The following is a 15,399-nucleotide window of genomic DNA, read 5'->3' on the forward strand; positions in this document are numbered from 1 at the left end:
AGAGAGAGAGAGAGAGAGAGAGAAAAGAGTGTCCTGCGACTTACACGTCCTGCGTTATCCTGATCCTCTCGTTGGTGGAGGATCCGTAGGCGTCCTCGTTCTCCCGAAAGTATTCCTCGACACACTCCTCCTCAAAGTCATGCAGCCTCTCCACATCTTCTTCTGACAGGAACAGCTCTAAGGGACACAAGTACAACACTGTTACACAACATCTCCACTTCTTCTTCTGAGAGGAACAGCTCTAAGGGACACAGTTTTATTGTTTAGCTAGTGAGTCTATCACACACACACGTCGAAACGTTGGCTAAGTACATGTATGGTTTTGTACAATGTTTGGTGACCCCTTCCTCAGGGCAGTACTGACTGGCTCTACTTTGCACTGCAGCTAGGTGTCCCTGTTACAGTGTGATGAGGAAGAAAGGTGACAGAATTTCAGTCAAGGAAACATTGGCTAGGTATCAATTCTTGGCTTCTGTACACCCTTGCAGACTCACTGGTTGCTGTTGGCTGTTGGCAATTCAAGCACACGCACACTAGATACCTCAGCATGTAGATAAGTAAGTAAGTACAGTAAGTAAGATGTGGTACAGGGTCATCATGAGGGGAATACAGGCTAAGAACAATGTTACTTACTGAGTCCCTTGTCGCTGTAGAGGTTGTTGTGTCTGCATCGGGAGCACACGCACACCAGGTACTTCAGCAGCATGTAGATGTGGTACTGGACAGTGAGTGAGTGAGTGAAAGAGTGAGTGAGTGGGTGAGTGAGAGAGTGAGTGAGGAGGTTACTTACTGAGTCCCTTGTCGCTGTAGAGGTTGTTGTGTCTGCAGCGGGAGCACACGCACACCAGGTACTTCAGCAGCATGTAGATGTGGTACAGGACGGTGAGTGAGTGAGTGTGAGTAAGTGTGTGTGTGAGTAAGGAGGTTACTTACTGAGTCCCTTGTCGCTGTAGAGGTTGTTGTGTCTGCAGCGGGAGCACACGCACACCAGGTACTTCAGCAGCATGTAGATGTGGTACAGGACGGTGAGTGAGTGAGTGTGAGTAAGTGTGTGTGTGAGTAAGGAGGTTACTTACTGAGTCCCTTGTCGCTGTAGAGGTTGTTGTGTCTGCAGCGGGAGCACACGCACACCAGGTACTTCAGCAGCATGTAGATGTGGTACAGGACGTTGAGTGAGTGAGTGTGAGTAAGTGTGTGTGTGAGTAAGGAGGTTACTTACTGAGCCCCTTGTCGCTGTAGAGGTTGTTGTGTCTGCAGCGGGAGCACACGCACACCAGGTACTTCAGCAGCATGTAGATGTGGTACAGGACGGTGAGTGAGTGTGTGAGTATGTGAGTGAGTGAGTGTGTGTGAGTGTGTGAGTAAGGTTACTTACTGAGCCCCTTGTCGCTGTAGAGGTTGTTGTGTCGGCATCTCGAGCACACCAGGTACTTGAGCAGCATGTAGATGTGGTAAAGGACGGTGAGTGAGTGTGTGAGTGAGTGAGTGAGTGGGTGTGAGAGTGAGTGAGTGAGTAAAGATGTTACTTACTGAGCCCCTTGTCGCTGTAGAGGTTGTTGTGTCTGCAGCGGGAGCACACGCACACCAGGTACTTCAGCAGCATGTAGATGTGGTACAGGACGGTGAGTGAGTGTGTGAGTGAGTGAGTGAGTGGGTGTGAGAGTGAGTGAGTGAGTAAAGATGTTACTTACTGAGCCCCTTGTCGCTGTAGAGGTTGTTGTGTCGGCAGCGGGAGCACACGCACACCAGGTACTTCAGCAGCATGTAGATGTGGTACAGGACGGTGAGCGGCATCGGCAGCATGGGGCGCTGCTCGTACTCCATGATGAGGTGGAAGCGCTGGAACTTCCACACCTGGTTGGATATGGCCTTGATCTGGGAGAACGTGTTGCTGCAATCAAGACATACCAATGGTTTAAATGGTGGCAAGGAGGCCTTGTTAAAGTCCTCCCACACCATAAGGTGTTTAGGGCTGAGCCCATCTCCGTTTCGGTAGCCCTGGGTCACAATCACTGCAGCAGGGGGCTAGTCCACTGGCAGTGTAGTGTGTCTACTTAGATACTGTTTCAGAAGTATGTACCATTTTTATAAAGTCTTTGGTATAACTCGGTGTGCATCTTATCCAGATGTGTCCTACCCGGGCTCAAACTCGGGCCGTCTGGCTCCTCATAATTTGAACCAGATGTGGTAAGTGATAGAGACGCAGACCACTACACACACCACAGGGACACCCCCCAAGGAGGTATTGTGGCTAGTCTTAATATTTCTCCATGCTAACGTGATAAGTACAGGTCCTGGGGGTAGTCTAAGGCTGCTGATGACCAGAATCTACTTAGGATATAATCAAGTGTAAGAACTGGTTCTGTATTTTCATGTGAGTAGATGGAACCTTGCAGTCCGGTCTTAACCAGCTTGTACCTACTGTACAAAACTGGTGAGTAAAATATACACCCAAAGACAGTTTAACGGGTACGTAAAACAAATTTAAGAAAGACTGTTCCGCACTTGAAGACAGCGATGAGCAGGTTGATGAGGAGCATTTGAGTGGATCAAACCTTACATACCGTCTGGTCTTATACTGTGAGCTTGTACCTACTGCACAAAACTGGTATGTTACCCCAAAACAAAAGGCAGTTTACTGGTTATACTGAACACACAAAGATAAAGAAAGACTGTTCCTCACTTGAAGACAGCGATGAGCAGGTTGATGAGGAGGATGTTGGCCACGAGGAGGTACAGGGTCATGATGGCGGGGGTGATCCAGGCGCCCGGGATGCAGTCTGGGACGGGCCTCCCGTTACTCCCCATCTGGGGGCTGCCGTCTGCATTCTTCAAACCACAGGGGGCTGCAAAGAGTTCAGAGAAAAAAATTGTGTTCTACTTAATTTTATGTCAACTTTATAATTGAAAACCATGGTGTTTTGCTAGCTTCCATTGATATGTACTGTCAGGTAAAAAAAAGGGTAAATTCTAAGGTCCAATAGCTTTTGAGGCCGTAAGGGCAATGGCCGTTATCTACATGCACTGTGTCAAGGTATTGGAAGGTGGAGCCCAACCCTCTCCTTCCACAGCCTTTTACCTCCCCAACTGAAGTCAGGCACCCATTTTTACACCTGGGTGGGGTGAGGAAAACCGTGTCTTTTCTTAAATGACACAACAATATTCAGACCACATGGGGCTACAAATAACTGTGAACACTTTTATTAGGCTGGTGAATAACTGTATCACAAAGTTTTTGGTACACAACCAGTCAGAGATATAATCACACCTAGCCGACGTTTGGTGACCGTCTGCCACCTTCCTATCCATCTATCACACATACATCACTGAATATTTATAATTTTCACATTCATTCCCTCATCCTTGAACTTGAAGAGCTATATGTAGTCAAAACCCCATGAAATAGAAAGCACTTCTGAAGATGACAAGTTGCATGGGGGTGAGGATGAGATTGCTTTTAATGTGGATCACACACGCTAGGTAATTACAAAGCACTGCCCGACTGCTCGGGGCATCCCAGTGTTCATTCCAAGTAGAGCGTCTCCAGGTTGAAACGAGTAGATCTGATATCATTCTGAAGCGAAGTTAAGAACTGTTACATGCACTTCCATCAAAACAAATTGGACTTCTTGGACTGCCAAACTTGTCTTTGTCCACGAAGGAGCAATCTACAACTTCTGGACAGTTTGAAATTTGTGTGTTGGAAATAACAGTTCAAGTTTGCTTCATGATGATTTCTAAAACACAGATAAACTTTAAACCTAAGATTTGATGATATCTTTATGGAGCCAGATTTCATGTCATGGAGATCATTCATGACAAGCCTGACAACTTACAGGCTGTTGGCCTAAAGGTGTCAGGGTAAGAAGACATATTAAGGTGAGAAGGAGCCAGAGTCTATTTAGTACTTACGATCGATAGATCCAGCGTACACCTCCCCATACAGCATGAAGTAGGGCTATCTGTACTTACGATCGATAAATCCAGCGTAGACCTTCCCATACAGCATAAAGTAGGGCTATCTGTACTTACGATCGATAAATCCAGCGTAGACCTTCCCATACAGCATAAAGTAGGGCTATCTGTACTTACGATCAATAAATCCAGCGTAGACCTTCCCATACAGCATAAAGTAGGGCTATCTGTACTTACGATCGATAAATCCAGCGTAGACCTTCCCATACAGCATAAAGTAGGGCTATCTGTACTTACGATCGATGAAGTAGGGCTATCTGTATACTTACGATCAATGGATCCAGCGTACACCTCCCCATACAGCATGAAGTAGGGCTCGAGGAAGATGTTTTTGGCACTGGTCCAGGAGGGGTCTTCGTCGGGGTGGCGGATGGCTTGTCTGGCGACCCCGAAACTCATCAGGACGATGAGCATGATGATGACGAAGTACAGCATGTCCACCATCTGGGTAGAAAAGACAGAGTTTTTACCATAACCTCGTTTTTTCAATTGTAAAAGTGATTTCTAGTGAAGTCTAGTGGTTCTACTTCACACCCTGCCTCTGGACCAAGAAGTCGTGAGATCAAATTCCGGCTGTACTGCTCAAATGACATGCATGCTACTGGAAAGGGTTGCAGTCCTTAGGACAGGACGTTAAGCTGTGGTCCACAGTTCATTGTACTTGTTGATAAGAGCTAGGGGAATTTCCCCTGTACAATACTTTTCCAGAGGCAGGGTCCCTAACCACTAGACCATCCACGCTACTGACACAAAATTTTTGCTGAGAAACTCACCATTTTGCCGATCATCATGACGTAGGGACCGAGGTGCTTGTTGAGTGATTAATTGATTGATTGGAACTCACCATTTTCTGTATCTGTCTGTATCTGTATCTATATAGCCGGTATAACCGCCATTAGGCGTAACACACCAGCTTCGCAGGCACGCGGCGCGCAGCAGCTGGTCATATTACACCGAACGGTCTGTTACACCTAGTCTTTGCATATCTGACTGCAACCGTTCTTTAAAGCTACTTAGTGAGGAAGCTCCTACAGTACTTGATGACAACGAGTTCCATTCTACTATGGTTCTCGGGAAATACGAATTTTTGAACACGTCAATCCTTGGCTGATAACTCTGGTACTTAAAATCATGACTCTTTCTGGTCCTCTTCTGAGCTGGCATTAGATACTTATCAGTCGGTACGTCCACAAGTTTATTAGTCATCTTGTACATCATGCAAAGTCTGGACATTGTTCTCCTGTCCTCAAGTGACATCCATTGCAGGTCTGCTTTCATTTTTGTTACACTGGCGCCCCTTTCATAGTTGTTCGTGCAGAATCTGGCAGCTTGGTTCTGCACCCTCTCGAGTTTATCTATATCCTTCTTTGTGTATGGATCCCAAACTGTTGCAGCATATTCAAGGTTTGGTCTTACTAGAGACGTGTATGCAAGTGATTTTACCTTTGCTGGGCATGCCCACAAATTACGTTTGATCACTCCCAATGTCTGTTTAGCCTTAGTTGTTACTTTGTTGATATGGGTGTTCCACTTTAGCCCCGTTGTTAATGTAACGCCTAGGTACGGGTGGCTCTTTGCTGTTGCTAGAGCCTGTCCACAGAACTGGTAGGTGGTTACAATTGGGTTTCGTTTGTTTGTTATATGCATGATGTAACATTTTTCCGGATTAAACTGCATTAGCCATCTGCTTTGCCATTCTTCGAGTGTGTTCAAATCTTCTTGCAAAAGCTGTGAATCACTCTGTGTGGACAACTCTATATATAACAGGCAGTCATCGGCAAATAACCTAACATTTGAATCAAGCTGGTCTGGTAAGTCATTTATGTACAGGAGGAAGAGTAACGGTCCCAGAACAGTTCCCTGTGGTACGCCTGACGCAACTCTAACTGGAGCTGAGGCCTTGCCTTCTACCACTACCGTCTGTTCCCTATTGGTCAAGAAAGCCTTCAACCAATTTAGTGTGGTGCCTTGAATTCCGTAGTGCTCTAGTTTAGTGATGAGTCTGCTATGTGGGACTTTATCGAAAGATTTTGCAAATCATCATGACATATGGACCAAGGCACTTGTTGATTGATTAATTGATTGATTGGAACTCACCATTTTGCCAATCATCATGACGTACATGTAGGGACCGAGGTACTTGTTGAGTGATTAATTGATTGATTGGAACTCACCATTTTGCCGATCATCATGACGTATGGACCGAGGTACTTGTTGATTGATTGATTGATTGATTGATTGATTGGAACTCACCATTTTGCCGATCATCATGACGTAGGGACCGAGGTACTTGTTGATTGATTGATTGATTGATTGATTGATTGAAACTCACCATTTTGCCTATCATCATGACGTAGGGACCGAGGTACTTGTTGACAGAGAGGATGTCCAGGAGTCGGATGTACCAGAAGATGATGTCCACGCAGTACAGCACGCGGCTGTACGGGATGGTGTTGTCATGGAAACGCATCCCCACGGCGACGAGAAACGCCATGATGGCGATGGTGTCGCAGCGGTTCCAGTTGTCGTCCCACCACACCCAGAACTTCTGGGTCAGCTTGCTGGGCTCAGACACTAGGATCTGGTAGGAAAAACAACTGCAATATAAGACGAATAAAACGACTCTTTGTACACAACCAAATGTTTTATCAAACCAACTTTTCGGTGACCATCTGTCACCTTCCTCAAGGCAATTCTTTGCCCTGAGGAAGGTGACAGACTGCCTACTGTGAAATCAAGTCCATGATGAGGACTCACTGTTCCCAAAGCACAGACTAGTAGTACACTGAACAATTCTTTCCATCATTATACAATCCACCAGTACAACAGCAAAATCCAGACTACATCATAATAGTTTTGTGTTCATGTCCAGTCTATGTATGTGTATCATCGCTGCATGTGTGATTAAAACTGTATGATCTGTATCTATATCATTCTGTATCTATATAGCCGATATAACCGCCATTAGACGTAACACACCAGCTTGGTGTGTAAAATCAATGCAATTTTCAAGGACATGATTGTATATTTATAGTATTTCTGCTAATAAAGTATGTCAATTGAATAAATAAAGATTGAATTGGAATGAGACGTGTGCCCACCTCCCTGACTTTCTCCACAGCCAGAGTGACGATGTAGGAGATGATGTACCACTCCGGCCAGCCGGGGAATGGACCGGTCCTCTCCAGCACCACGTAGTTAAACAGCATCAGGAACACAACATACGCCATCTACATGGACAGGACACATGTAGTTAAACACCACATACGCCATCTACATGGACAGGAGACACATAGTTAAACACCACATACGCCATCTACATGAAGGGATACACCACATAAAATCATGGGTCAGGTACGGCCTCTTTGAGTGGTAATATTAAATGTAAGAATCAGGAGAATGGATAGAAAAAGTTCAGGGTAGCAAGGCTCAGTAGCTTTCATGTTCTCTTCAAAAGTTAAGAGTTCCAGTCTTTTTTTCATACTTTCTGTTTAGGTAACAGGGTAACATTGTAATCTGATTGGGCAATAATTCGAGACACCAACATGAAAAACTATAACTGTTACAGCAGCTGATTTGATTGTGAGTCAAAAACTAACTCTGAAAATAACTCATGACAACTAAAAAGCATCAAATTAGTTTTCATTACACAAAGGCTGGGATACATCGGGTCACCTCACAAGTGTTGATTAAGTCAAGTAGAGAGGAACTCATACAAGCGTTTCTTACGGTGTGGACCCAGAACTTGGTGATGGGAGCGTTGTAGAATTCGTAGATCTTCTTGCCGAGCCTGAGAGAGCTCTTCTTGGACTCCATCAGCGGCGCGTTGAGCACAGCCAGGACCTCCTCATCGATCCCCATCTTCCTCTGGGCGGCGGCCGAGATGTTGGCCAGGTCTATGGTGTCGTCTGCGGTCTGGAAATGAAACATTGTGGATAAAAGTCATACTTTACCAAAGTGTTCACTAGCCAAGCCTTTGGTTTCATGCTTCAGCTGAGAAGTGTAATGTAATTGTTGTGTGCCAATGTAGCTTCTGTTTAAAACAAACTGTAACCAACCAGGCCAAGACACACCATTTTTTCCCCCTGTATGTAACGTTAAGTTTGTAATTTGTTATAATGAAAACAAAAATCTTAATCTGTTATTATGATGAATTACCAGCTCAGTACAGGGACAAAGACTGCCTTGGTTTCTGTCGTGCTTTTGTTCTACGTTCCAATTTTGGTATTTTGTAATTTTTACAGTTTTGTGCAGACTGAGACTTAAACATGTTCGAAGGAATTAACAAAAGGTGTGTCAAGAAATCAATGACTCACAGTCACAATAATCACCAAGTTGCTATACCTCCAATCGACAGAAAAAGCTACTCAAATCAGTCACCATCATTTTCTGTTTTATAATGGCCAAAAAGGAATAAGAGCTCTTGTCTTAACCTTCTCCCTGCTACCTTATCCTGATACCACCATGTTTTGGGCCAATAGGATACCTTAGCAGGGCGAGGGTTAAGTGAAATGGTGTGGATATGTGTTTCCTACCGCAGCCCACTTGCACCCTATTTCACCATGTGTTTAAACAAACACATACTGCCAGTAAAGCCCCTGTCACACATTCAGAACCTTCCCACGACTTTCCTCCTGACCACTTCCCAACCAAGGTCAGCGCTGGGTTGGGAGTAGTCTGGAATCCATCATGTTCTAGCTCCAGTTTGCTCCTCTGGTGGCATTGTAGCAGAATATGACTTTCACGGCTTTGCTTTGCCAACTGGTGCAGACCACTTTTAAGACAAGAGGAAAACCTCGCAGACCAACTCCCGACCACAGCTGACCTTGCTCACGATTAATTCCCCACCAAGGCTGCCAGATGGCCAGCTCAGGCCAGGAGGCCATGGCCGGCTACATGTATGTGTGACAGGGGCTTCACAGGATCTTATGATAGAAATCCACCAAATTGTAACCAACAGCTACTGGCCAACTATAACAGTGAAAAGTTAGTGCAAAGGTGAGTTAGAGGCAGCCTTGTGGAACAGCCTGCGGGCTGATAACTGAACAAACCTTTGTTTGGGGACCATTGGACGAGGGAAGCAGGTCGTCGGAGCTTAAACTATCCTGGAACCAGGAAACGCAACAGAAAAGAGTTCATAGAGAGAAAATGTCAAACACACAGGCTGAAAATAAATGGCATGAAGAAGAAAAGAAGGCAAGGTGAAGTGCAAAGTCAATGTGATGCATAATCATGATAAATTCAAAGCAATATTAAGATCATATTTGGGGGAAATATCAGGTGGAAGCGTACAAATTCATTTTTTCTAAAAATCAAATTTAAGAAGAGCCTGCTGATACCATTATTTGATGATGAATAGTCTTTGAAATCAATTAACTTAGTAAGAAGTCAAATTGAGAACAGTGAAATAAAGAAGGGAATGTGTCACATCACAATCTCGTCTTGAAATCATATTCACTTCTGGAATTGGAATCAATTCTTTTATCATAGCTGTTACTAAAAAGTGCTTTTAAGTCAAGTTAAATGTTATTCATTCATGGTTGATTCATACTGAAAATGACTGAAAATCTGATGCTTGAAAAAAGCTGTGCAATAGAGCTGCATGTGTTTAGTTTTCAAGCTGCAGGGGTGCAGTAAGGCTGCCTGGTGTTGTTAGATTTATAGGTTGTACTGAAAAAAATTTGTGGAAAATTCAATTTGTCGTACGTTGACTATCCTTGCAGCGGGGGTTGCGGCGCCGCCGTGAAGTTCAAGCCCAATTTCATACAATGTGGTATACTGTGGGCATAAATACAGACAAAACACAGTCACAGGACAGTGGAGACTAGAGTAGAGGGATGGAGAACCGGCATGAAGGAAAAGTTGACTAGAAAAAAGTAGAAGGATGTCTGCTAAGCTTTTTCTGGTTAATTGCACTTTAGAACATGCAAGACTATGTACAAGACATTGCCAGACAGTGCTTTTATTAAGCTATATAGGAAAATAAGTCTAAATAGAAATGCTGGTGGATGGCAAAAACCCTTTTGTACCAAACAAATGTAAAGAAAACATGACCTAAGACAAGGTAGAAGTTTCCAGCTTTATTTAAAAAAATAAATAATTAAGTGCTAACTACATGTATACACAACCGATTCAAAGGATGTGTAATAATTGACTTTAATGCTTCTAATCCAGGTTTTTCTCCTCTCCAATGAAAATCACATTGTGAATTTTTCTGGCACCTCCCAAACCTGTGAGTTGAACTTTCAGCAACTTTAGTATTTAGTTCAACCTCCACATAAACGACTAAAGTTGTTGGAGTCTTTGCTGTTGTTATCGCAAATCACTGAAACCAAGTTGAAGGATGTTCACATACAATGTTGAACTTGTTTTCCTTTCCAATCGTTATTGCATCTTGAGGACTTTTACAGCACCTTTTATTAATTTGCAAACCTGAGACTTGACCCTTCAGCAACTTTGGTAATGGTTCAGTCTCCACACGATAGACAGAACTTACTGCCATGTTGGAGTCTTTGCTGTCGTTGTCGCAAATCGCCTTTCCAATCAAAATCACATCATGAGGACCTTTTCAGCACCTCTTATTAATTTGCAAACCTGAAAATTGAATAGTCAGCACCTTTAGTATTTTTTCAATCTCCACATGAACAACAGAACTTACTGCCATGTTGGAGTCTTCGCTGTCGTTGTCGCTGTCGAACACGGACACTGAGTCTTCCTGCAGGTCCAGGATGTGCTCCTCGATGGTCTGAGGCATGAGCTGCAGCTCTTCTCGCGACTTGAACTCAAGTGTCAGGATAGTGGGAGGGCACAGGATACCCATGATCACCTGTACATAACACAGCACATCAGCATTGCCTTCCATCCTGAAGCACAGCTTTATACTTAAAACACATTCTAAGTAGATTCTGTTCAACAACAGCCTCTTCCGATGACTTGAACTCAGGATAGTACGGGGTACAGGATCCCCAATGTCATATACTGTTAGTACATCAAGAACAAAGTACAGCATTGGCTTTCATGACCGCAGCCTCATACTGTAAAGCACATTCGCAGTAGATTCTGGTCATAGACTACCCCAAAGAAATACAGAAAAAGAAGTCAAACCCGATGAAGAAATGACCACCTATAGACAAGACCACCTGGCCAATGTGACCAGTTTCCTTACTATATATAGATGATGTTTCCCATTGTCTCCAAGAGCAGATTCTGGTCATCAACAGCCTTAGACTACCCCAGGACCTGTAGAAACCCCCAGTAGTATAATCACAAACTGGATGCTGCTACTACTTCTGAGTAACCACATACGGTCAGGTGTGCGTGATGAACTCCCGATGGTTCAAACAAACAAACAAACAAACATACAAACAAACATCACCACGTACCTTCAGCCCGCTGCTCTTCCTCATCTGCAGACCCCCCATCCACATGTCGCTAAGCAGCACCTGGCAGCAGGTGTGAGCGATGAACTCCCGATGGTTCGCTGCCACCGCCAGGCTGAGGCAGGTCTGCTTGCTCCAGTACTTCAGCTCGTAGGTCAGCAACTGCATAGCTTTGGTGTCGTCTTGGCGGTAGCAGTGATCCAGCAGTTGTAAGGCCAGGTTCTGGAATTTTCTGTGTTTGGGAAAGGGGGATTTAAACATTGTCAGGCTTAATGCAACACAATCCTGATGATCACAACATCTGCATTTACGTTAAAATCCTTGTTCTCCCAGCAGAAATTAAACACTCTTTTTCTTTGATAGCAGCAGTGATCCAGCAGTTGTAAGGCCAGGACCCTGGTTCTGGAATTTTCTGTTGGGAGTGGGGGGGGGGGGGGGTAAACATTGTCAGGCCCAATACAATTCCATCATTATCTCAATGATAAAACTATCTTTGTTGCAAGTCCTAGTAGAGACTAAACATTCTCTTTCATATCTTTTGACAGTAGCAGTGATCCCAGTTTTGGAACTTGCTGGGTTGGGGAGATTTACCCTTTAGCACACTGATGTACATGTACCCATCTGGTTACCAACTCTCTACTTAAGTTATGGGGTAAGGCAGCAGAGTTTCAATACATCAGGTTTTGAGAAACATGTAAATCAGGACCTGGAGAAGATGACATAATGTACAAGGCAGTACGCACTTGGAGTTCTGGCGTAGTTCCTCTGAGATGTCAGGATCAAGGTCATCCTCTGCTGCCTCGTAGGCCATGGCTTTGTACAGCTTACTGGCACACAGTGCCTGGAAAAATAAGGAAAACACCGGGTTAATAACTATACACTTAACATCAATATAGTCTCTCTTTTTGCACCTAACACAGCTGCAAGAGGCTAATGACTATAGTGCTCCGTTAGTATGCGATAAGTCAAGTCATACAGCTTCTTCTACTCCTCCCGATGGTTAGTTGTGAGCAAGTTCATATTCTGCTTGGATGCAATCAGAGGTCTCAGTGAAGTGGAATAAGGATTCCAGGCTACTCTCTGCCTACCACCAACCTTAGTTGGGGAGTGGTCAGTAGTAAAATTGTGAGAGTAAGGTCCTGAATGTGTTACAGGGGCTTGAGGAAGAGAGTTTGTCCCACTCACCTTGGCTAAAGCCTCCTCGCCCTGCTTCCAGAAGAAGAGAGCCATTTTCTGTCTCTTCATGAGGACCGCCCAGCCGAACAGCTCGTGGAATGGGTACTGGAACGTCGGCTTGGGCGGGACGATGTCGTGTTCGATCTTCACACTGGTCAGCTCCGATGAAATCGCTCGACTCAAGTACTGGAAAAATGTAACAATAAACTCAGTATCATTTTTATTTAGTGTCTGAACAATAGCCACACTGCACTAGAGAGGACTACTGTAAATGCATGTACACGTTTGTGATGGGTTTATTTTGCGGTAGGAAGAAAAAGGAGGTTTCAGCAATGGTTGAAGTTAGACAAGTAAAGAAAGAATGAAAAAAAACCCATAATATATATATATATATATATTATTCATCAATGTAACAGTTGCTAAATAGAACAAAACCAATTTTCACAAGACAATGAAAAATAATTTTGTTGTTAACTGTTTGTGGTGCAAGTCATCTAAAAGTGTGGGTGGGGTTTTCCATCGGATACAAAGCTTTACAATGTAACTATAAAATGCTATCAGTGGTCTGCACAAGTTGATATTTTGCTACAGGCTTATTTTGGTCTGAACCCACCTGATGAGAAAACTGACAGAAGTGGGAAAGGGGCTGAAAGTACTGCAAGGAAGGAGAAACACAGAGAGGAGAGAAAGCAGAGAGGGGGAAAGTATTACTGAAAGAAATGGACAAAACTACAAGGTGATGTACTCAAGAAACGTTGCAAGACAGGGAATAACAGACGATAAACCGGATAGTGAGTGTGAGTGGGCAACACGTCATGAGTGAACGTACAATGAATGACATAGTACATGACTGAGTGTATAAAAGACTGGCAAATGGGTCCTGGTATATGGCTGTATAACTAGTCAAACCTGTACAAGAGCTTACCTCTACTTACCACATACATATCAAGGACCACCCCGCCAATGTGAGCACTTTTTGGCAGTCCCTTTATCAGATAATTTTCCCATTGACACAAGCATTAAGAATCTTTTCTTTAGTGACCAGATTTTATCAGTGCCCTGAGTGGTCTTCTTGGGCAGTTTTAACAGTATATTTTGTTCTTTTTCATTAACCTGTTATCAACGATAAGACAAGCCCTACCTTCTTCTGTGTGGTCTGTGCATAGTGCATGCGGAACTTCTTGCGCGTGTAGGCACAGCGGTAGGCTCCGCCCATCAGCTTCTCTATCACCAACCCGATGTCAAGCAGGTTGTACCTGGAGTTACTTGTCATGTTCTGGGGGGAAGGAAGGGGATACTGTTATACTGTTATACTGTTATAAATCAGTTTCAATTAAACAAAATACTGCTTTTTGATTTGTATTCTTGCATAGCATTTGTACTAGCTTATATGAGCAATTAAGCCCATACGTGTATGAGGGAGCTCCAGGCAAAAGTCACTGGTGTCAGACCTCTGCACATAAAAGAACTGAACACACTTATCAAAAAGTTCTTTGCTGAAAATGTGAGCCGTAGCGAAGCCCCAATGCACTACTACATGTAGCTACTTGAAAAAGCATCGATTTAGGATGATGAAGAAGAAGATTAAGGTGAAAAAAGATATTGCTGCTATGAACTGCATGTAATAAAGGGAGAAGCAGATGTTCGACATCTCACCTTTTTCACATCCCTAACAAGGTAGTGTAGAGTATTGCTTGGACCTTGTTTCTGGAAAAGGAACACAGAGAAAACTGTTACAGTCATGCAAGTGGACTATCAGACTATCATCTATTGAACCTTTGATACCTTACATCTAGGCTCTTCCCGTACTTTGAAATTCTTATTTTCATTTAGTATAATTGTTTATACAACCCTGAGTGAATGTAGTTGAAGACATGACAGTTCTCTTCTGAGCTGGTATTGTCTTCTTACAAAGTAGTATAACTGGTACGTCTACCAGTTTATTAGTGATTTTGTACATGATTTTCTACACAACTTACAGTGTTGTAGAGTTCCTCGATCCTGGCTATGGTGAGGAACTTCTGCATGATGACTCCGTTCTCCAGCAGACAAACAAACAAACAAACAAACAAACAAACAAACAAACAAACAAACAGACTCACCGTGTTGTAGAGTTCCTCGATCCTGGCTATGGTGAGGAATTTCTGCATGCTGACCCCGTTTTCCAGCAGGAGCTGCACGAAGTCGACCCTGTCGTTCACCAGGGCGTCCATCATGGCCTGCTCCAGCGAACCCACCTACACATGCAGCAGGAGAGACACCTATCAGTCTCAGTTGGAATGACAGGCAAGCTCTGTACAGGCAAGCTCTAAGGGCCCTGTCACACTTGTGCGTATATTTAAGTGCGCATGAGTTCCGCAGTAACATGTTGTTGGTTTGAGTATATTTTGCAGGGAGGAAGTTGTTTTCTACTTTGACCCATCGTTGTGCAGTCTGGGGATCAAACCAAAGAAACTACTTCTTCGGCTGCAAACTTGACCTAAACCAAAAACATGTTAATACGCAACTCATGCGGCCTTGTACATGCGCACAAGTGTGACAGGGGCTTAACAGCAAGTAAATCTTGAAACATTATGCAGTTGACAAGCAGCAAAAGAAACATCTGTGAATAATTTCATCAGTGGTTGGTAAAAATCATTGGATAGCAAATTTTTTTTTACCCACAACCAGTACATAGTCAACTGCCAATGTTTTAATGACCATCTGCCACTTTCCTCAGGGTAATACTGACTGGTTCTACTTCACACTGGCAAGAATGCTGTCCCGAATGTGACTGAATCAACGTCCTCCATCATCTTGGTTCATAAACTCATTCTTCACACTGCAGCAGTGACACCTAGCTGCAGTGTGAAGTAGAACCAGGCAGTAT

At 43.8% G+C, this 15,399-nt stretch overlaps 1 protein-coding gene across 5 annotated transcripts in view; it reads right to left on the reverse strand.

Moving 5' to 3' along the window:
* LOC136429010 (transient receptor potential cation channel subfamily M member 3-like) overlaps nucleotides 1-15,399 on the reverse strand; it is a 70,102-nt gene that overhangs the window by 4,903 nt on the left and 49,800 nt on the right. For 3 of the 5 annotated variants that reach the window (XM_066418891.1, XM_066418888.1, XM_066418887.1), the window contains 16 exons: nucleotides 14,633-14,767; nucleotides 14,187-14,237; nucleotides 13,672-13,806; nucleotides 12,540-12,716; nucleotides 12,098-12,195; nucleotides 11,358-11,586; nucleotides 10,634-10,801; nucleotides 9,682-9,753; nucleotides 9,027-9,080; nucleotides 7,705-7,890; nucleotides 7,077-7,205; nucleotides 6,308-6,556; nucleotides 4,245-4,419; nucleotides 2,684-2,846; nucleotides 1,692-1,891; nucleotides 45-177 (listed from right to left, as the gene is read on the reverse strand). In XM_066418891.1, the coding sequence (XP_066274988.1) occupies nucleotides 45-177; nucleotides 1,692-1,891; nucleotides 2,684-2,846; nucleotides 4,245-4,419; nucleotides 6,308-6,556; nucleotides 7,077-7,205; nucleotides 7,705-7,890; nucleotides 9,027-9,080; nucleotides 9,682-9,753; nucleotides 10,634-10,801; nucleotides 11,358-11,586; nucleotides 12,098-12,195; nucleotides 12,540-12,716; nucleotides 13,672-13,806; nucleotides 14,187-14,237; nucleotides 14,633-14,767 (2,354 nt within the window). The remainder of the gene's footprint in view (nucleotides 1-44; nucleotides 178-1,691; nucleotides 1,892-2,683; nucleotides 2,847-4,244; nucleotides 4,420-6,307; nucleotides 6,557-7,076; nucleotides 7,206-7,704; nucleotides 7,891-9,026; nucleotides 9,081-9,681; nucleotides 9,754-10,633; nucleotides 10,802-11,357; nucleotides 11,587-12,097; nucleotides 12,196-12,539; nucleotides 12,717-13,671; nucleotides 13,807-14,186; nucleotides 14,238-14,632; nucleotides 14,768-15,399) is intronic. The other 2 variants (XM_066418889.1, XM_066418890.1) reach the window with 2 other exon arrangements.

This window comes from Branchiostoma lanceolatum, chromosome 2 (assembly GCF_035083965.1).
Source record: "Branchiostoma lanceolatum isolate klBraLanc5 chromosome 2, klBraLanc5.hap2, whole genome shotgun sequence".
NCBI classification, from domain to species: domain Eukaryota; kingdom Metazoa; phylum Chordata; class Leptocardii; order Amphioxiformes; family Branchiostomatidae; genus Branchiostoma; species Branchiostoma lanceolatum.